Genomic DNA, 21,737 nt, shown 5'->3' with positions numbered 1-21,737 from the left:
AAATGTGGGCCATTGGATGAGCGATGGATGGGTGAGAGAGACCATCCATCGGTCTGTCTGTGTAGTAAGTAGTATGTTGACTAGTCCAAGCAAGCCAAGGAAGAGAAGAGAAGAGAAGAGATCAGATCAGATCTCATCTCAGTCTCCTCTGCTCAGGTCGCCGGCGATGGCGATGGCGCCGTCCCTCCGCACCACCGTCCTGCTCCTCCTCTTCCTCCTCGCCGCCTCTTCTCAGGCGGAGGCGGCACAAGCGGCGGAGGACGGCATCCGGGTCCTCTCCGCCGAGAAAAGGGTACGTACTACGAACCATCTCAAATCTGAATCTGAATCGGAATCCTAATCCCCATCCCCCATCACCCATACAAGTAGCAGTAGCAGTAGCAGTCAGCCAGATTACTACTACTACTCTAATTTGCCTGGCCGCCTGGCCAACAAGAAAGAAAGTTTAGTTTGTTACTCGAATCCAATCGAATCGAATCCAATCCGTGGGGTGTGGTGTGGTGTGGTGTGGTGTGGGTGTGGTGTGAGGTACTCCGATCCCTGCTTTGCTGCTGCTAATTTTTACTAGGATAGGTTAGGATAGGACACCCTGGTGTTGATATACAATTGTCTCTGCACTGCAGGCAGGCAGGCAGGCAGGCTGATTATATACAGATAGATAGATAGATAAATTTGAGCTGATTTATGATGATGCCTTCCTTCCTTCCTTCCTTTCTTTCATTCAGGATTGGTATTGGTATTGGTATTGCATAGCATTTCTTTCTTTCTTTCTTTCTTTCTTTCTTTCTTTCTTTCATTAAGGGTGATTTGGTCGCAACAGCAACACTAACCAAGCCTACTCATGCCTGCAGATTGACCTCACCGGCCCCATCGTCAAGGTCTTCCTCACCCTCAAGGTTGGTAATTCATTCTCCTCATTACATCCATCCATCCCGCTCTCACCAACTGCTACCTTCCTTACTACTCACACACACACACTTTAACTTCCTACTGCCAGGTCCAGAACGCCGCCACCGGCGCCGACGCCTCACACGTCCTCATCGCCTTCACGCCTGCCGAGGCCGACCACCTCGCCATCGTCAAGGCCACCCGGGCCGAGGGCAAGCGCAAGAAGAAGGCCTACATCCCGCTCCCAGTAACACCCGCCGACGCCGCCACCGCCGCTCCCAACGGCGCCCGCCTCTACTCCATCTCCCTTCCCAGCCCACTAAAACCCGCCGAGACCACCACGGTGGAGGTCTTCTACGTGCTCACCCACTCCCTCGAGCCCTTCCCTGCCGAGATCACCCAGTCCGAGTCCCAGCTCGTCTACTACCGCGACAGCGCCGTCATCCTCTCGCCGTACCATGTCCAGGAGCAGGGCACCTACGTCAAGACGCCCAGCAGCAGGGTCGAGTCCTTCACCAGGGCCGACCCCACCAGCCGCTCGGGCCCTGATGTCAAATACGGCGCGTACAGCAACCAGCTCCCATACGCCTACTCGCCCATCATTCTGCATTATGAGAACAACCATGCGTTTGCTGTCGTCGAGGAGCTCGTGCGCAAGGTGGAGATCTCCCACTGGGGGAACGTCCAGGTCACCGAGCACTACAAGTTGAAGCATGGCGGTGCCAAGCACAAAGGAGTCTTTTCAAGGTTTGCTGCAACCCCTGTCTTATGCCTTTTATCCCTTCACAATATCTGCTTATTTAAAAAAATGTTTTGACATACAGAAAATGGGAACTGTGTTAGTATTTTCATTACAAGCCGCTATCTATCGTGCCAATAACATTGTCGAAATCCTGAATGAAATGACTCCAGCAAACTCTAGCGCATTACCTGAACACTTGATTAAAAGTGGCAACTGGGATACTTCAGACTCTATGATTGCCATCCTCAGTTACAGATTATCTCTGTTATTTGTCAACTTCTTACAACAGTATAGGTCTGGTAGCTGTGAGATGAATAATGTATAACCTACTATCTTCCTGTACTGCTGTACTTTTGGCTAGGTGATGTATGCCATGTTGAAATCAAACAGCACTAGGCAAATACAGTATACATGAACTACCACTCTAACAGTATGCCTTATGGATTTGAAATCTGGATGATTTCTTCCAAGCTGTATTAACAAATCGATCATTCTGTGTCTTTGTGTTGGTCAATAAGTCCAAATCTTTCTAGTAACTCGTTTTGACGTTTGTTGCCAGGCTCGAGTACCCGTCTAGGCAGTCTATTAGTGGAATACATTGATTTTTGAATCTACGATTGCCATGATCAATTACAGATTATCTCTCTGATTATTCGTCAACTTCTTTCAATAGTATAGGTCCGGTAGCAGAGAAATAAAGTGTATGCAGTCCACTGTCTCCCATTATACAGCTTTACTTTTGGCTATGTGATTTATGCCAGACAAATACATGAACTGACAGCATGCATTTATAGACTAGGAATCAGTATCTTAACAAATCAATCATTCTGTATCTTGTGTTTGTCAATCAAGTCCAGTGCTTTGTGGCAACTCATTTATAATTTTTGTTGCTAGGCTCGAGTATCAGGCTAGGCAATCTATCAGCGGAGCGTCATCATTTAAGAATCTTCTTGCAAGGTTGCCTCCACGAGTTCATTCAGTCTACTATCGTGATGAGATTGGTAACATCTCCTCATCCCATCTGCGCAGTGATTCATACAAGGTATTGGATGTTTCTCCACAGATGCTGCTAGTGTTAGTTGCAAATAAGATACCTGCTGGTTTCATTGTTGATTTGGAACTAATGTTGGCACATGGTTTTGTTATTTCAGTCAGAACTAGAAATTGAACCAAGATATCCGCTTTTTGGTGGGTGGCACTGCACTTTCACCATCGGCTATGGTATGCCACTGCAAGATTTCCTGTTTGAATCGGCTGATGGCCGACGCTTTGCCAACCTTACATTTGGATGCCCTCTTCTGAATACTGTGGTTGATAATCTTACCATCAAGGTACGGCAGCACAAAGCTCAATTCTGATGGATCATATTTCTCATTACTGGTAAAGTAGAATGCTATTCTGGTACGGCAGCGCCTGTCCTGTTGCAGCTCTGCTCTTAGAATTTGTACATAAGCAAGCGGCAAGCCTGTACAGTCATAGTAATTCTCATATTCTCATATTCATGTTCCGTACAATCTCGGATCTTGTAGAACTTGTCATTACCTGCAAATACTAAAAAAAACGAAAAGAAAATATATTCTTGAGAATCAACTCAACTGGGATAGAAGATTGTACGAATGTAGTTGTAGCTCCTTTTTATTTACACATCTGGCAGCCTCATTTATTAGTCCTTGTAATAAATGTGACAGGTTGTGCTTCCCGAGGGATCGAAAAGCCCGCAAGCTGTTGTTCCTTTTGAGACCGGGCAACATCTTGAGGTAATCATCCCATGTTTCCATCAACTACATCAAAAAGGAAGAAATTTGCTCATACTGCGTAAATAAGCTAGTACCTCAAAGTAAATTTGTTTGTGGGTTGATATCGTTTTCCCATTCTCGAGTCTTAGTTCTGATGATAACATATGGCACTGATGCAGACTAGCTATTCATACCTTGATGTTGTGGGGAGGACGACAGTGGTGATAAAGAAGAAGAACGTAGTAGGAGAGCACAATGTTCCATTCCAGGTAGGTATTTTTGGGGAGCGGTGAGCCCTGTTTCTTCTTCTATTTAGGTTTTGTTGGTCCAGTGTCTTACCATTCTGAGAACTGCATGCAGGTGTACTACGAGTTCAGCCCGATCTTCATGCTGGCGGAGCCGCTGATGCTGGTGACCGCAGTGCTGCTCTTGTTCGCGGCGTGCATTGTCTATCTTCACACGGATCTGTCCATCGCGAAGTCACAGGCCTCCTCCTGAAGGAGTAGTAGATTGCAAACTAGTCGTTGTGATGAAGGAATCGATGGTGGTGGTGAAACATTAGCTTTGGGGAGTTTTGTAGAAAGAAGCAAGCAAGCATGATGATAATTGATTGGTGTAGGAACTTTGACTCTCTTTTTTATTTTCCTGTGGAAGAAAAAGAAAAATCTCAATTGGATTGGATGTTGAGCAACAACTTGGTGAATTTTTCCACTCTTTAGCAAAAAACAAAATATAAAACATGTTGAGAGTAGCCGGCCATCCCAACTTTGTGCTCCAACATATTTTCCCTGAATTTACAGATGCTGAGTTCATTCGTGATGCAGGGCCAAAAGAAAATTAAAGCAGTCTCAGAATTCTTCGGGCGACACCAAAAAAAAAAAAAAACAGATGCAAAGAGCAAAGCCTCCGCCCGTTGTAAAAAATGCTAGATAGAACAACCAACCAATGCAACACTGAACACAAACGATGCTCCAATGAAGGCCGGCGAAGAGATGAAGTTGCCACATGATGACACCCTCTCACCCTTCAGCCCAAGGAGGGGAGGGAGGGCAGGTCCTCCGGAAAAAGGACACAAGACACAATGTCACAACACCACACCACACCACACCGCCTGGCAAAACACAATCCTTCCATAGTGTGTTGGCTTGCATGTGCTGAGTAAATGATATAATGACATTAGTAATAAATGACATAATGTGGTATTGTATTTGATCTCCCAGCTGCACCTCCCGACTTAGATACTTCCTCTCTCTCAGTTTACAGGGCGTGCACGTACCTCTAGGTCGTCAATTTGACCAACCTAATACAAGTCATATATTACAAAAAAATATACCAATATAATCTTTAGATGTTCTATTTTCAAAAGATATAAATTTTGTGTTATATAGTTTATATTAGGATTATAAAATTGACAACCTAGGTATACGCGTAGGACTTGTAAACTGAGATGGAGGGGGTGCCCGTCCATGTTTTATGGTCCTCACCTCAGCAGTAGGTTGCGGTGGCCGTCTGTTACTAACGTCAGTAACGTACATGTGGAAAGGAAAAGGAAAAGGAAAAAGGAAAGGTTGGTTCTTTTTTAACATCTGTGGGTCCCCATCTTAGTAAGTAGCCCATTTACATTTATCTTCATAATGAATAAGCTACAGGAATCGGGTCCGACCCATCCATAATAAAAGGAAGGGCGTCGGCCGCTTGGAGTGTGAACCACTGACTGACTGACTCGATTGCATTGTAACGCGATAGTGGCGCCTAGTCTTAGGGGAGTATACATTTAGGGGTAGGGTGCGATAACCTCCATCTATCTATCTATGGGGTCTCATTTGTGAGAAATCAGGAATTGCAAGTGTTTAGGTTTTTGGTAAGATAGAGAAGTTGCAAGTGTTTTTTGTTTTAAAATTTTGAAAGAGAAACTGTAAGTGTTGGGAGGGTTGGTAGGTAGTCAAGGAGGGCACGGGCACCTAAAAAACCTTTCTTTCTTTCTTTCTTTCTTTCTCTCCGTCGTCACTCGTCAGGCAGGCGAAGGAAGGCAAGGGAGGAAAGAGGGGAGAGAGCCCAAAAACCCCAGTCAGTCCGTCCCCAATCCCCAATCCCCAATCGAATCGTGCCGGCCGGACGGACGGACGGAGGGAGGGAGAAGAAGAGGGAGGAAGAAGAGAGAGGGGAGAGATGGTGGGGCGCAACGAGGAGAAGGCGCGGCTGGCGCTTGCCGCCATGAAGAAGCTGGGGTTCGGCCGGAAGGAGGCCACCCCGGTGCTCAAGCGCCTCTTCAGGCTCTTCGACAGGCAGTGGGAGCCCATCGAGGAGGACTCGTACCGCGCCCTCGCCGAAGCAATCCTCGACGACCACCTCCAACCCCAATCCCAATCCCACCACCAGGTCCATCTCTCTCCTTCTTCTTCCTTTCCCATCCCCTTTCCTTTCGTCGGTTCGGAACTGATGACAAAGATTGTTTTTTTTTTTTCAGCCCAACGGCGGCGGCGGCGGCGGCGGCGGCAATGAGGCGCCGGGGCAGGAGGAGGAGGAGGAGCTGGATGCTATGCCGGAAATCTCCACCCCCGACCGCCCTTCCACCACCACCACACCGCAAAGCTCCAGCTCCAGGACCCATTTCAGAGCCCCTGCCTCTGCCTCTGCCTCTGCCTCTGCTCCTCCATCCGGATCCACAGCCAGAGCCAGAGGCATAGTGGAAAGGGTTGTCTTGGCCCCAGCCCCAGGCGCACCCTCACCAACCGCATTGCTCACCAAGCACAAGCAGATGATGATGGATGCAGAGTTTCAGCAGCCTGCCTTCTTCCCCAAACACCCCAACCCCCAACCCCCTCAACCTCAACCTCAACCTCAACCTGTCGACATGGACGCGTCCGCCTGTCGGGATGTGCAGCCTGGCTTGATTCTCCGCTCCCGCAACCGCAACCTCAACGCTTCCTCCTCGTCCAAGTTCAATCCGTTGCCTCCGCCTGACCGTGACCGAAATCCTCACCACATTTCAGGTTCCAGCTCATCCATCCTTTTGCCCATGTATAAATTACTAAATTATAGGCCCTGGCCCTGCCGACATGAATGGAGGTTAAGCAGATTGATTGACATCTTTTATTTGTACTGCTCTTTTATTATTGATATAATGGATGTTAACCAATTCAGCAGCTTGCTAGTGCCTGCTTATCTTATTGTAACAAAACACTTAATTGCATATGTTGTTGCAGCCTTCTATCATGCTTACAAGATTTTATCTTTCTTTTCTTCAGTTGCTCACTTGCCCTGCAACATCCCTATCTTTGTTTTCTTCAGTTGGTCACTTATATATATGAAGCTGAGATTGCTAGCATCAATTACACAACAACATGCACCCTCTGAATTGAATCAATCGGTTCAGTTTTGTGTATTGTTCACAGAAATTGCTATCAACACAGGTTGCAATCTTTGCTTGGTAACTTAATGTGCTAAGTAAGACCTGCTGAATCTTTTTTTTTTGCTTGGTTGGTGGAACTCTTGTTACAGAATGTGTCAAACAAGTCTTTAATCAATCACATCTTGCTGTCATTGTTTTCTTTTCTTGACTAATCATCTTATTCTGATTGATTCATCTCTTTTGGACTTGACACAGGTAGTGATAAAAACAGGGCAATTCAGCATCACAACAGAAATCTATCAGCGATGCCTGCTGTATCTGTGGAGCCAACAAGCAGCAGCACACTGATCAATGGAACAGGGTCTCAAGTGCAGGAGATTCATGTCGCGTCATCCCCTGGGGGCGAGGTTAAGCTGTCTCTGAAATGCAGCGCAGAATCATCAAAGCTCAAAATGCCTGATCTGGAAGCGGTATACAAGATGGTTGAGGACAAATACCTCTGCTCGGACAAGCTTCTTCCTCCTGATTTCTCCATTCCTGGCCTCATGGCCGAGATATGCCAGTGTGTCGTGCAGCTGGGCACTCAACATACCGTGGAGCATATTACACAATCACGTACCGTTGGTAACGGCAGCACGTCTAAATGTGTGGAGGGTGGTTCAGCGAGTTCAACTACTGCCCCGCAACCGCATTTGGCACTTTCAAGGACTACCCATGATGTACATGACATATCCAAGGGACAAGAAAATGTCAAGATACCGGTAGCAAATGAGTCTGGCAGAGGAAAATGCCCACCATCTTTTTCTTACGTACCAGGCAACGAGGTATTTCAAAATGGCATTGTGAACATCTCCCTTGCACAGATTGGTGCTGAAGACTGTTGTGCTGAATGCTTTGGCGACTGCTTGTCTGCGCCTGTACCATGCGCTTGTGCAAGAGTCACCGGGGGTGAATATGCATACACACCGGGCGGTTTGGTAAAGCCAGATTTCATTGACAAGTGTGTCTCCATGAACCGGGTTCCCGAAGCACATCACAAGGTCTTTTGCAAGACGTGCCCGCTCGAGAGGTCGAGAGATAAAGCCTCACCAGAGCCTTGCAGGGGCCACCTTGTTCGGAGGTTCATCAAGGAGTGCTGGAGCAAATGCGGGTGCAGCACGCGGTGCGGCAACCGTGTGGTCCAACGTGGCATAAGATTCAACCTCCAGGTTAGTATTTTGGTGAATGTAGATTGTTGGGCAGGCACTATCATTAATGGCCCATTTCCTCCTTTATTTGCCGTGTGCAGCATGCTGATCATTATACTGATGCCGGATGGCTTTGTTTTTATCATGTGCTGTAGGTGTTTTCCATGGGAAATGGGAGGGGTTGGGGGCTGCGCACGCAGAACGCATTGCCAAAAGGAGCTTTTGTGTGCGAATATGCGGGGGAAATACTAACATGCGCAGAAGTACAGGAGCGGGTGGTCGAGAACATGAAGAATGCTAGGTATACGCATACGGTAGTGTTGGATGCTGGCTGGTCTTCGGGAGGGTCGCTGAAGGACGAAGAGGCATTGTGCCTAGATGGAACCTTTTATGGGAATGTTGGCAGATTCATCAACCACAGGTGTGCTCTTGTCTTGTCTTGTCTTGTCTTTAATAACAGGGTCATTGCTCTTTCTTGAATGACACAGCAAAAAAATGAAGAGGCTTAACTAACTACATCTTGTCTTCCCTAATATATATATATATATTCATGATGTAGATGCCGTGACTCAAATCTGGCCATGGTTCCTGTTCAAGTGGAGACTCCTGATCGGCACTATTACCATGTGAGCCACTAACTAAGAACTAGTCTTAACAAGCAATTTGACTGATGCAGTGTTTTTTCAGACTCTGAAAGTAGCATAAGCATAAGGTAGACACAGGAAGGAAGCTGATGATGCTATTTGTTTTTGATGATGATTATGGAAAACAGGTTGCATTCTTCACTAGCAGGAAGGTGGAGGCCCTAGAGGAACTGACATGGGTATGTATGTATGTATGTATGCACAGTTTGTTCTTGTTAATAGTACTTAGTAATGAAGCAAAGCATAAGCATTGTTTGTTGGTGAGACGAAGGAAGGTGTGTACGCGTCTGTAAAGTGAGTTGCTGCTATTGTTGATTGGTTGGTTGGTTTGGTTTGGTTTGGTTGCAGGACTATGGGATTGATTTCGACGAGGAGTTGGGGCCGGTGAAGGTGTTTGAGTGCCTGTGTGGAAGCAAGTACTGCCGAGGAAGTCGTCGGCATCGTCAGCGCCTGAGTATGTTTGTGTCCTCTCCTCTCCTTCATTCATTGCTTCCTTCCTTCCTTCCTTCCTTCCTTCCTTGGGTTTTGTTCTGTTGTTTTACGAAAATGGCTAGAGGTTAGGCTAGGGTAAGAGTAATAGTAATAGCTGGTTGGTTTGTGTTTGTTGTTTTTGCAGGGAATGGGAATGGGAATGGGAATGGGAATGGGAAGAAGAGAAGCAGGGGAGGTCCTGGGCAGGATTGAAGGGTGTTGATGCCATGCCATGCGTGTTAACTCATTCACCAAGTAGTAGTAGTAGCAGTAGGCAATTGACCTGACTGATTTGTTGTTGGTGGAACAATGCTGTCTCTCTCTCTCTTGGTTGGACAAGAAACTCTTTCTGATGCTGCTGCTGCTCTGTTCTGTGTAATGAAATGAAAATGAAGCAAAGCATCCATGAGAAGATGAATGAGGAGGTGAAGTGACCTTGAGGCAAGAGAGTTTGTTATTATTCAGTCACCTTGAGGCAAAAGAGATGAATAATGATTGCTTGCTTGCTTGCAAGGTTAGGAGTAGAAATTAGTATGTATTTCCCATCAAACTGGTAAGATTATGTTTGATTCATGGGATGGGCCTCATTTTTCTCTCTCCTGCATTGCATGCATCTGCATCCACATCTGGGAAGGTTAGGAGGATATTATTATTATTATTGTTCAATAATAATAATAATAGTAATAATAGTAATAATAATAATAATAATAATAATATAATAATAATAATAATAATAATAATAATAAAATAATAATAATAATAATAATAATAATAATACGTAAGGCACTAGTGAGTTTTTTTATAAAAAAGCCGGACATCATTCATTTTATTTTTATTTTTTCGATGAAAAAGGGATACTAGTAGTTAAAGATAAAAAAAGACTTGTCCAAATAATTAGCGAAAACCTTTCAAGCTTGGTCAAGATGGACCCTCAGCCTCAAACCTAGCAAAGAAAGAAAGTTAGGGTTTGTGCCTCTCACTGGCGCCGGCGCAGGTCTGCCTCGTCTCCGGTGGCCCTAGGCCCATGGAGGCGCGGTGGATCCTGGCAAGGGCCGGCGGGAGGGCTTCGTTTTTAGTCGTTTTTTTCAATCTTGTTAGGGTTTGTGTCCTACTCAAGAAGGCGAGACGGCGGCGGCTCCCTGAAGATGGAATAAAGGTCTCCCCGCCTGGCCCCCGTTCTGGCGGTGCGTCTAGCATCGTTGGTGGGCGTGTGGAGGTGTGTCTCCGGCAGATCTATCTTGGGTGGATTTGCTCGGATCTCGTCGTTGTTCGTCTATGTTCGTGTGTCTTCGGTTTCGATCCTTCCGATCTACGTTATTTTTCATCGGCGGCGGTTGCTGTTCTGGGGTGCTGGTCCTATGGGGCCTTAGCACGACGACTTCCCGACTGTCTACTACAACAAGTTGTGCCCGGCTCCGGAGATGGAGGGGCGATGACGGCGGCGCGCCTTCGGCTCGCTTCGGTGCTTGTAGTCGTCGTTAGGTGGTCTACGAATCTGGATGTAATTTGTATTTCTGGTATTCGTTGTACTGCCATGATTGAAGATGAATAGATTGGAAGTTTTTTCGAAAAAAAGGCATCAAACCTAGCAACAAGCGAACTAATGAATGAAAAAAAAAATGAAGTTACCACAACTAGGATAGGAGGACAATCATTGGTTCTGCAGCAGCAACACTTTTCCTTTATATTTATTTAGAAAAGAAAGAAGAAGAAAAGCGCCCTTTATTGATGGCCGGCCGAAAACAAACAAACTTCCAAAACAAGGAAAGGAAGGATTTTCATGCTGATTGTCGGTCGGACATACATACATGTACCCAACCTACAAGGTTAGGTTAGGGTAGGTGGGTACATGTATGTATGTATGTTGTTGTTTATCTTGTGAGATAATAACAATAATAACAATACAAGTTGGTCGTTGATGAGCCAAACCAATGCTCCACCTTGTACATGTGCTAAGGCTGTCATGTAGGCAAAAAAGGTTGATTTAATTTTTATTACGTTTTGAGGTGCTTTCTTTTTTTAGACTCGTATATATACTTGTGAAGAACTTTAGTAGATCAGATTTCTTTCTCTTTTTTTCTTTAAAAGAAAAAGGAAAAGGAAAGAAAAAAAGAAAAGGAAAATATTTGGAAACGCGTCACGCGTGGGTGGGTGAGTTGACCCGACCTCGTTTCGCCAAGCGCTATCGCCTCCTCCTCCTCCTCTGCTTTCTTTCTTTCTTCCTCCGTCGTCGTGGTCTTGGTCTTGAAGCAGAGCAGATCAAATCAAATCTAATCAGAGAGGAGAGGAGAGAGCAAGCAAGCTGCAGGCCGATTCCCCGTCTCCTCCTGCCTCCGATTGTCCACTCCACTCCACATCTTTCTTTCTTCCTTTCTTCCTTTCTTTTCCAACCATCAAAGATCAGATCAGATCAGATTAGACTGGATTTGATTTGTTTGTTGCCTAGCTGTTGATTCATTCCGATTTGCCCTTGTTGGATTCGGATGGAGTCCCATTCCCATTCCCATTCCCATTCCGATTCCAACTCCAATCCACAGCAACAACAACAACAAGATTCTTCTTCTTCTTGTTGTTGTTGTTGTAATGGGTTAGGAGGAGGAGCTGCTGCTGCTCCTCCTAGTAGTACAACAAATAAGGAGGAGGAGGAGGAGCAAGAAGAAGATTTGGGCTTGAAACTGGATTTGGATTTGAATGCCCCCCTCCTCCTTCCCCTCCCCCTCCCCCTCAACAAGAAGCTGCAGCTGCAACAAGAAGAAGATGTGGATGTGGAGGAGGAGGAGGAAGAAGAAGAAGAAGAAGAAGAAGAAGATAACACAAGAAGAAGAAGAAGAAGAAGAAGAAGAAGAAAAGGAGGAAAAGTGGTTCGCTTCAACGACTGCAGCCTCACCCACGTCCTCGAGTTCCAGCCTAGCAGGTATCTCCTCTATCTATCTCCTCTCCTTTTGACTATAATTTATTTATTTGCTCTGCTTTCATTCCATTTCATTTGGGACTAGAAAGTAGGAGCATAATAGTTTTGTTTTGTTTTGCACCAATTTAATTAATTCTACACTCCATAGTAAGAAATAAAGAAAGAAAGAAAGAAATCTCATCTCCTCTCCTATACAGATACATCTAGATTCATTCATTCATTCATTCACCATCTAGTAGATGTACATCTAGTACGTACTAGCTAGGCTGCATTGGAACAGCAAGCAACAGCAACAGGGCACAAGGGCTTTGCTCTACTTGCTACTAGTACTAACCTGAAATTCATTTCATTTCATTTCATTTCATTTCATTATATGTAATGCATGTCTGCAGCACACCAACCAATTTATCTTTTTTATCTACATACATACATACACATCTCCTATCTTATTTACACACATAAGCATTTCCATAATTAAATTAAATTTACACACACACACACACACACAAGCGTGGCACCCGGCCTAGTGTTGTTATTTAGTCGTCAATTCTTTTGGCCTGTGCTGTTGTTTGCTAACTGCAACAAGTGCCTGCCTGCCTGTGTTGTTGTTTTGACAGCTCCCGTGAGGACGCCATCTCCTTGTGTGCCCGGCTTTGCACTTGGCTCTGCGGATCAGAAACTACTGATGATCATCATATTCATCCGTCCTCATAGGTGATTGATTGAGTTTACGGGAAGAACAGCAAGCCAGCCCGCAACTAATATAAGCTCAACTGAATGCTCGTGCTCAAGTCAAGAGGATGGATGGATGGATGGATGGATCAACAGCCAAAGTCAGTGACACAAGGGAGGGACTGGCCTGGCATGAACGAATGGATGAATGAATGGGTGTATAGTTTTTTGCTACATGAATTATTTGCCTTTGCCCCACTCTAGTTTTGATGATCAGTTCCTTTTCTAAAAAAAAAGTTTTGATGATCAGTCTAGCTAGTCTAGTGACTACATCTTCCTTGTGAGTTCAATTAATCAATCAATTAGCTTATTCCTGCTACCTACCACTTTGCTTCAGCTGTATATATATATATATATATATATATATATATATATATATATATATATATATATATATATATATATATATATATATATATATATATATATATGTCTGCTTCACCTGGGCTAGCTGGGTCCTCTCCTCTTGGAGAGAGACTGGTGATGCTCCCTCCCTCCAGGCTCCAGGCTCCCCTCCCCTATCAACTTGAGGTAAGCATCTCTCTCTATCTCTATCTCTCGTCAGTTGCTTTGAGCCTCAGGACTGAAGCCGATCCATAACTCATGCATGGATTCTCATACTTGCAGCCTTGTCTAATGTGCAGCCTGCAGAATGCTGCAGCTGCACAAGCCGGTGGTGCTGTTCCTTCCAGGAAGGTGGCCTGCGCTTTTTTCAAGAGCTCTGGCAAAAAGGAAACTATATATGAACCAGCGCGGCCTCGGAGCTCTACATCAAAAAGAGGTCCTCGGCAACGGGTTTAGGGTTCGGCTTTTTTTTTTTGAGGGATGAATAGGGTGGCCGTCAAGTGTGTTACCAGCGACCGCATCGAAAAATCGTTCCTGGCGGTTGCCTACATTAGCTGTGCGGCTTCGCGGGTTGTGCGTCCATTCTTTAATACAGTATTAAACAAACATCTTTTCAAATTACATCAACATTTTTTTCTTTTGACTATACTACATTAACATTTCATAAATAAAACGCTTCAACACTTTTTTTTAATTACGTCAACATTTTTTTTATTAATTACATCAACATATTTGAAAATATGAGCACTTTTTCAAAATAGTTATGAATTTTTAGTTACTTTATATTAATAAATTAATTACATATAAGTTATTCATATTTTTCTTTATCTTTATAAAATGAGAGAAAAAAATGTGCATATTTTTAATAGCCCCTGCCCTATTTAAGCTCCGTTGTGTTTTTTTCACGCTTATCCCAGTTCACAGTTTATTTTTTTCCTTTGATTTTTTTGTTATGTTTCATACTTTCTTTTGTTTCATTTGTTGTTTCTTGTTTTATGTATTCAGTTCATCTGTTTTTTTTAATCTTTCACTTTTTTGTCGTTTATTTTGATTAATTTATGTTTTATTGTTTGCTCTTTTTTTATTTCCTTTTATGTTATATTAGGGCAAAAAAATTACATGAAAACAATTAGTGACATGTGGTTACTCATTTTAGGTTCATGAATATTCGTTTCCAAATGCATGGATGAACATATCTTCTAAAGTACAAATCAAGACCTACCATTGGACATGAATTGGACCTAAACTTAAATGAAAATCAATAGATAGACAGACAGTCCCTATGAAAAATAATTAAAAGGCGACATGCATGCACAAGCAGCAGCCGCAACAGAGACTTCCATATCGATGTGGATCTTCTGCAGTTCGTCCATCGGTTAATTAATCGATAGCGTATGTTTTTTTTTGAGCGGTAAACCAATCTTTTATTCAGCAAAGTCCACAAATAGTGGGATACATCTTTGGTCATGGGGTTGGCCCAGCCAAATGTGGCACCCCGGACCTAGAGAAAAAGCATGCTTGGCTAAACTATGTGCATCGACATTAGCTGCACGTCCTTCAAAGTAAAGTTACAGCTCAAATTACTAGATATTCTATCAACCTCCAAGACGATGGCGCCATTCGATCCACGACTTCTGTTGTTGATCGCTCCGACTGCTCCCTTTGAGTCTGAAGCTACAAGCAGGTTCTGAATATTAAGATCTTGGGCCAATGCTAACGCCTCCCTGCAGGCAATTGTTTCCATAATCTACGGGTCATCAATGCCTGCAATCACTAGAGCAGAACTTCCCATGTAAGCTCCTAATTCATCCCGGCAAACAGCTGCTGCTGCGCCTCCTAGTCCCTTCCGGCATGCAGCATCGATGTGAATCTTTACATGTCCCGCCGGCGGCGCTTTAGGCCGGGTACAATTTTTAAATTCAAGTTTAAATTCTTTCAAGTTAAAATGAAACCGACCGAAATAAAACAATGAAGTGAAAAAAAATCTAAAAAAGAGAGTGCACTTATTTGCTGGGATTAGCGCCTTGCTGTTGCTCGATAGGCCAGGCCCATGTAGGAAGGGCGTGAGCTAAGGGGGCTTAGTGGTCCCTAGAACTGACACATATTATGACAACTAATGGACCCGTTGTGCCAAATGGCGCAGAGGCACGCTAAACCCGTGCACGCGATGAAAAAAATATCTATGGTTTAATCCCCTTTAAAAGAAAACCTGATGGATTGTTGTCTACAATGAGATCTATATACACATTTTAATTTGCTAGCACAGAGTCCATTTAAAACAAAATAGACACACACACACTGCATGTGTTAAAAAATTGTTAAAGAAATACATACGTTGGTGCTAAAAAATATATGTATATCTAATAGCATGTAGGAACATATTAATGAGGCCTTTTTTTAGGAGGGGTATTTCGCCAAATGGCGCAGCTTCCCATTTGAAACCATGTGCGCTTTGAAAACATTTGTATTTTTTTAGTAATTTTATGTTTAAGCAAATGCAAAGACCATGGCTATATTTTTTGAAAATATTTGGCGTAGTAGAAGTAGGTTTTAGCAACTAACAATTCAAACCCTTTAACATGTAAAATTAAGGATAATTTATCTTTGAAAATATATACTTGAGCTTGCATATTTTGTTATCTTATTCAGGTACCATAGAGCTATGTTAGTTGCGATGACTTCTCCACCACTGTGTCTTCTTCCTTGGTAGAATAGTTGTAAACTAAAGTAGTTGTGAAACAAAAGATATGCTCAAAACAAAAAAGGTGGTGCCACATGGAGAAAATCAGCAAGAACGTGGAACACACAGTACAAAGGGTTGCACCACTCAAGAATCTATATGAATCCATCACGGTACATTTCCCAGAAGCTGCAACCTAATCATCCTAACAACTTCATCTGAGTTGAAACCGATCAAACATCCCAAGATCTTTTCAGTAACTCACAAAGACAAAAAAAAGAAAAGAAACGATAGTAAGACACATGGCCTGTATACACATGCCTTTAAAAAGAATTCTTGGAACACCTCTTCTCACATGATTTCGCAATGGTAAAGCCCAGGAATCTTCAGTCAAAATTGTTGAGGACCAAACAATACAGCCGCTCCCAATCGCATACGCAAACCAGGCCCTCCCATTGACATCTGTATATAGGAACATATTTGTAGTCAGATAATGAAGAGGTTGGCAAATGATAGTTCAAAAAGAAAAGGGGCATAACCAAATGAATTACTTACTAAGCCAGACAAAACAAATAGTAGTCTGTAACACCAGTACATAGAGTAATGGAAAATCACTTTGGCAAACTGTTCAACAAAACAAATGGCAGCCACAGAACATCAATTTGGCAGCAACGTTGGATGACGCATGAACAAGGAGAACATGGCAATACTATATGTACGTGCATAGCCTAGGTAGGTCTCCCAAACAAGGGGATCATGAGAATAATACATAGGTACCTAAAAATAAACTTGCAAAGGAAGATAATCGGTCCTCTCCAACAATGAAACTCACAGCCAACTAAAATATCATTCCTTTCTACAGAGGAAATGGCTACATATACATCTCTGACGGTTGTATGTAAGAGCACCACTTCCGGCATCTATTATATTGGAAGCAAAGTGAAGTGGTCTCACTCACGGTAAGCATACCGGAATTCATGCCAAGCATGTGAGTCAACACATTCTCTCTGTACATAGCTTTAATTTCCTTTTCAGATGTTTGGGTTAAGGTCACTTTAAATCTATAACCAAAAATAATACGGGAAACTAAGTACGCAACTGATGATTTATTTCCTATAAGAAATGGAAAATAACAAGACTTCAAGACACATAATTATATATGAACTTAATAATTAGCCTACTCAATAGAAGTCTGTACTGTTGATTGAACTTCATCTCCAGTGTACCTAAGGACAGGCTTATGAAAGAAGTGAATTTCACGATCTGATAGATAATCTGAGCATACTTTGAACCTAGTAGTGAACACTACCTGGGCACCAAGCAAAGAATAGATGGAAATCACTTTGCAAATCCAGAGTGAAAAAGAAAAGCATTAATCAATAGCTGCCTGGAGATTTCTTCTATATCCCTTGCTCTCTTTTGCAAGCGATAGTTGGAATGGCAAATAAAATGAGTGTTAGGTACTAATGCAACCCGACAGAAGCTCACTCTCAAAAGGAACATTCCTAAGAACACCCACCTTCCACAAAAGGAATTGGCGAAATAAGCAGTACCCGCAATATTGTAAGAGCATACTTGTTGCTCGATGATCTAACTAAAGTACAGTATACTCAGCGTGTTATATTTTGCGACTTAGCAAGTGATACACAGAACTTGGCAGATCATTAGGACATAAGCATCAAAATATAGGAGGAGCAAGCAGATAAACCTACTCAAGAAATTGCTTCCCATGCAACACGTCTGAACCGATCTGCTCTACCGCACCATTGTAACTGATCCAAACTGGCACCTAATTCACGTATGCTTTAGAAGCAAACACGGGGAAAGTGCTTAGGAACTGGAAAAAATTCAGTACCTTGAGCCAAAATACCTCCACGCGAGAAATAAAGTCTTCAACCTGTATGCAAATACAATCAGTTTGATATGAACTGAAACAAGAAGCATAAACATAAATCGGGAGAAGTTAAGAAGTGAGCGCCAGACCATGCAGAACCACCACCAAGTTTGATCACAAGCCAGGCCTACTAAACCAGCTGTTGCAAAAAAAAAAAAAGAGAGAATGCAATTCCTCGAGTAAATGAGGAAGAAAAGAATCAGATGGAGAGCAACATTATTATCTTTCAGGGGAGGAAAAAGCATAGGCAACAAAGAATATTTGTGTTAGTTCAGATTTTGGAATGTACACTTTGTTGTCCTATAGCAATCAAGCCATGCCCTCTTGATTTGAGATTTTCAAGCAAACAAAGGCCAGAACCAAAGCTGCCAGATCAGGGATAGAGAGGAAAAGAAGAGAGAGAGATAAAATTATACCTTTAATCGAATCGTTTTAAGGAGCTTCTGGACCGGCCATTCGTACCTCCTGCTCTGTAGCTAAAACACAAAATTCTCAAAATGAAGGGGAAAAAAAATACACCGCCACACATGCACACTAGCATTATTCAGCATGTCCACCAATCAATCAAAACCAATTAACCATGGTTGCACAAACAATAAGGAAATATTTTAGCAAAAGTTCTCCGTTAGCCGGTCCTATTTCTTGCAATCAGAACCAAATAAGTTTGGTTGCACGAACAAATAAAGAAATAGTTTAACCGAAGTTGTCCTCTAGTCGGTCCTATTATCTACTCCCTCCGTTCGGAATTACTTGTCGCAGAAATGGATGTATCTAGACGTATTTTAGTTCTAGATACATCCATTTTCGAGACAAGTAATTCCGAGCGGAGGGTGTAATTTCCTAAAACTGCAGAATATATTAATACACTCATAACATGAAAATGCAAGTTCCGTTCAACAAAATCTTGTGATAGATTCTTCATCTACCCTTGTTTATGAAATCTGCAAACACGGTGTCAAGCTAAAAACATATGCTTTCCTATGAAATCAAAGTCAAAGACACAAGAGTAAAGAGGTAAAGAGAAAGGAGCAGTTAACAGAGATTTATCATGGGCTGACTATTGCTGCTGCAGCATGATTCTTTGGCCCCAGCGTTGTGGCTTTCTCATCTCACATTGTTGGTCTGCACTGCCACTGCATATAGGTCAATGGATAGGAAATGTAAAAAGATGTCTAGTTGGAAACTGCATATAGTTGAATGGATATATAGGAACTGTAAAACGAAGCTAACTAATCCAAGATTTCCTTTGTCCTCTGGAAACAAAAAATATCTTCCATTATCATTTGAACATGCACATGTCCCTGCTCTAGTTTACTTTATTAAAACCAAAGAAATACAAGGTGCTATCTGAACTACCACAATCAATATCTATTAATTACATCGAAATTGGAAAGTAAAAAAAGAGAGGATAAAACAAGAACATAATCATGAACAGAGCATTGAGGAATCAGTAGAACAAATTCTCGTGAAGTGGGGGTGGATAAGGACCTCGGGAGGCGGTGGATCTCGTCGAAAGAGGCGACAGAGCTCCTTTTTTTAGATCTTGGGATGCAAGAAGAAAGAGACGAGACGGAGACGCGGCATGGCGCAGGAGTCAGGCAGAGCACGACGCTCCGACCCAAGGAGACGAGAGTGCAGGTGCAGCTGAGGAGCGGGAGCAGGAGCAGCGCCGCCCACCCGTCGTCGCGACAGGCCAAAGGCGGGTGCACGACGCTCCAAAAGCACCACACCATGGGACGGACATGCAGCTACACGCCTTTGGCCTGTCGCAGATGGAGGCCCACACCGCCGCCTCGAACGAACCATCGGCGGAGTCCACTGACTTTCGCTCCTTCCTCCGCCCACATCTGATCCATACATTTTTTTCCCTACTAATAATAATAATACTAATAAAGCGGCTATTTCTTCTGCCCGCCCGCTCATCGTCGTGGTAATTTTGCAGAAAAAGTCCCCGTGTTTTTTGGTATTCAACCCGCCGTCCTGTTTTAAGTGGTTAATCTTAGAAAACATCTCGTTTTTCAAAAAAGACCATGTAGTTGTGTACGTATATTCAACGCGCGGTCCATGCTGTACAGCTGCGGTCATGGTCAGCAATTCAGCATGGTCCATCATATTAACCCAAATTACACAACTATGACAAGTCCTACCGAACCTGCAACATCTACCAAGGTACGGTAGTTCTTCACAATGACTTCTCCTGGTTTTAGTCTTCAGCGCAATGCACATGTGGAAGTAAACTGACACTGTTATATGGCTAATTTTTTTGGCGTTGTAGACCGGCCATTCTTCTGCCGGGTCGAACCGAAGGTTTTCAAAGAGTTCTTTGGCATGCCACGCAGCAAATTCGACAGGGAAGCCTGCATGTTTGCTGGCTCTTGCTTTGCTCCTTCGTGTATCTACATGTTCAGTTAGTTCTTTGTGATGCTAAGTTGATTTATCTGCTGCCACTCATTTCCAGTGCTTGTGTGGATAACATCAAGATGGTGTACGGTCAGGACTCTCCTGAGCTTGGAAACTTCAAGCAGGTCATTAGGGAGGAAAGTAGTAAGCATGGAGGATAAGACCTATGCTTGCTCAAGTTCTTAATCGCACTTCTTTTCTTTCATCATGTGAAGTCAGGTCTATACCTAGGAATGGGAATGTCATTGCTCATTCCCTAGCTAAGAAAGCTTTTATGCAAAGAGCTGTCTCTAGTTCTTCAATCTTATGCAGCAAACCTTCTGGATGTAAAGGTCATCAAGCTTTAAACTCTATCTCCTTTCCTTTTGGAAAGTTCATCTCTGTACACTGTTTGGGTTGCAAATAAATAAAATCAAGGGCTCTCTTTGAGGGCCTATATGTTGTAAAAAAAGGTTAAATTGTTGGATACCACATGTCCACATATACTGGTACCTGATTGATTATGGAGTGTAGAATACTCACTCACCGAAGCAGTTGAAAACCGGAACACAACTACTGGCACCTAATTCTCACCTATGAACGAGTCTACATTTAAGTGAATCTTGTTCTGCTCAGAGTTGGGTTTGTTATTTGTTTATCAAATTTTGACGCACTACCAGAATCGGCCCCTATGCCGACGGCCCTGGCCATCGGTGTCGGTGTCAAAACCGGCGGATCTCGGGTAGGGGGTTCCGAACTGTGCGTCTAAGGCTACTGCGGAGGTGTCTGGACTGAGGCAGAGTCTGGAGCAGGCCGAAGGGGAACTTCGCCCAGTGAAGAAGCAGTTGGAGGATAACCAAGGTATGCTGAAACCTTGTTCCGTTTAGCACTAATGAATAAGTGTGCCTGATGAAAGTATTTCTATTGTGCGCTCTAGGGGCGAAGGCCGAAATTGAGGCTCTTAAGAAGGCTGTGGCCGAAGCCGAGAAGAAGGCAGCCGCGGAGCAGGCTCTTCGCGAAAACCACGAGGCCAGGGTCATTGAAGCTGACTGAGAGCTTCAGGATGCCGTGAAGAAAAGCGAGACTTTGGAGCAGACTTTATCAGGGAAAGAATCCGAACTCGCCCAAGCTCACCAGGCCGAAAGTAATGTCCGGGAGGAAGCCCAAGTTGCTCTGAAGGAAATTCAGGAGGCGAGGCAGATTGCGGCCTGTCACACCCTAGCTAGTCATGCATTAGAGTGTTGCATCATGTTTACTCTTTCATCAGAAACTTGAAATGGGGATCTGTGAAACCCTCAGAATCATTTTGAAAATGACCCAAATAAAAATTTCTCCAAAAGGATCCAAGAAAATGCTCATGATGCCCTCTGATAATATTGGACAGAGATAAAAATCAAACCAATATTTTTAGTGGCTCATGGACATTTATTATGGGCATTTGGAATTAATGCATAAATATTTGCATTGGAAATATATTTCTATATATATTAATATATGTCCAAATATTATGCCAATTATAAAGGAGCTCTGGAATAATATATCTAGCCCCTGCAAAAATTGGCATAAGTTAAATAAATGATTTAATATATTATTTAAATCAAAACAAATGTCAGAAATTAGAAAACAGAAAAAAATAAATAACAGGAGGAGCTTACCTGGGCTCCTCCACTGTGCGGCCCAGCCAGCTGGCCGGCCCAGCCAGCAGCCGGCCCAGCCCACCTCCCTCCTCTGTCGTCTTCGTCCCGACAGAGGGAGGGGAGTGTGGCCGGCGCGCGC

The 21,737-nt window shown here is 43.5% G+C and overlaps 2 protein-coding genes and 1 long non-coding RNA gene across 5 annotated transcripts; all 3 read left to right on the top strand.

The window, feature by feature from the left end:
* Window positions 1-92: 92 nt before the first annotated feature.
* On the top strand, window positions 93-4,060 carry LOC119346756 (dolichyl-diphosphooligosaccharide--protein glycosyltransferase subunit 1B). The gene is made up of 8 exons (XM_037615932.1): window positions 93-292; window positions 852-896; window positions 998-1,635; window positions 2,525-2,672; window positions 2,782-2,961; window positions 3,319-3,387; window positions 3,546-3,635; window positions 3,727-4,060. The coding sequence occupies exons 1-8, from the start codon at window positions 167-169 to the stop codon at window positions 3,862-3,864; spliced, it is 1,434 nt and encodes a 477-aa protein (XP_037471829.1). The 5' UTR covers window positions 93-166; the 3' UTR covers window positions 3,865-4,060.
* Window positions 4,061-5,351: 1,291 nt separating this feature from the next.
* Window positions 5,352-12,986, top strand: LOC119346755 (probable inactive histone-lysine N-methyltransferase SUVR2). 3 transcript variants are annotated; one of them, XM_037615931.1, is made up of 10 exons: window positions 5,352-5,745; window positions 5,834-6,359; window positions 6,974-7,926; window positions 8,061-8,326; window positions 8,465-8,531; window positions 8,678-8,728; window positions 8,898-9,003; window positions 9,166-9,216; window positions 11,613-11,934; window positions 12,549-12,986. In XM_037615931.1, the coding sequence occupies exons 1-10, from the start codon at window positions 5,536-5,538 to the stop codon at window positions 12,643-12,645; spliced, it is 2,649 nt and encodes an 882-aa protein (XP_037471828.1). In that variant the 5' UTR covers window positions 5,352-5,535; the 3' UTR covers window positions 12,646-12,986. The 3 variants fall into 3 exon arrangements, with proteins under 3 accessions (XP_037471828.1, XP_037471827.1, XP_037471826.1); XM_037615930.1 differs by lacking the exons at window positions 11,613-11,934; window positions 12,549-12,986 and having other exon boundaries at window positions 5,353-5,745; window positions 9,184-9,593; XM_037615929.1 differs by lacking the exons at window positions 11,613-11,934; window positions 12,549-12,986 and having other exon boundaries at window positions 5,353-5,745; window positions 9,172-9,593.
* A 110-nt stretch (window positions 12,987-13,096) lies between these two features.
* Window positions 13,097-13,629, top strand: LOC119346757. The gene is made up of 2 exons (XR_005167914.1): window positions 13,097-13,194; window positions 13,291-13,629. It is a non-coding gene; the product is annotated as an uncharacterized LOC119346757 (long non-coding RNA).
* The last annotated feature ends 8,108 nt before the right edge of the window (window positions 13,630-21,737 follow it).

Source organism: Triticum dicoccoides, unplaced genomic scaffold (assembly GCF_002162155.2).
Source record: "Triticum dicoccoides isolate Atlit2015 ecotype Zavitan unplaced genomic scaffold, WEW_v2.0 scaffold4969, whole genome shotgun sequence".
NCBI lineage: Eukaryota > Viridiplantae > Streptophyta > Magnoliopsida > Poales > Poaceae > Triticum > Triticum dicoccoides.
Note: the sequence above shows the minus strand (reverse complement) of the source record. Positions and strands in the feature narration are given on the sequence as shown.

Bases quoted from the DNA above. Each gene is read 5' to 3' on its own strand.
- LOC119346756 (XM_037615932.1), top strand. From the start codon at position 167: ATGGCGATGGCGCCGTCCCTCCGCACCACCGTCCTGCTCCTCCTCTTC. The intron at 1,636-2,524 runs GTTTGCTGCAAC...TTTTGTTGCTAG, and splicing joins CACAAAGGAGTCTTTTCAAG to GCTCGAGTATCAGGCTAGGC. The intron at 2,962-3,318 runs GTACGGCAGCAC...TAAATGTGACAG, and splicing joins TTGATAATCTTACCATCAAG to GTTGTGCTTCCCGAGGGATC.
- LOC119346755 (XM_037615931.1), top strand. From the start codon at position 5,536: ATGGTGGGGCGCAACGAGGAGAAGGCGCGGCTGGCGCTTGCCGCCATG. The intron at 5,746-5,833 runs GTCCATCTCTCT...TTTTTTTTTCAG, and splicing joins AATCCCAATCCCACCACCAG to CCCAACGGCGGCGGCGGCGG. The intron at 6,360-6,973 runs GTTCCAGCTCAT...GACTTGACACAG, and splicing joins AAATCCTCACCACATTTCAG to GTAGTGATAAAAACAGGGCA.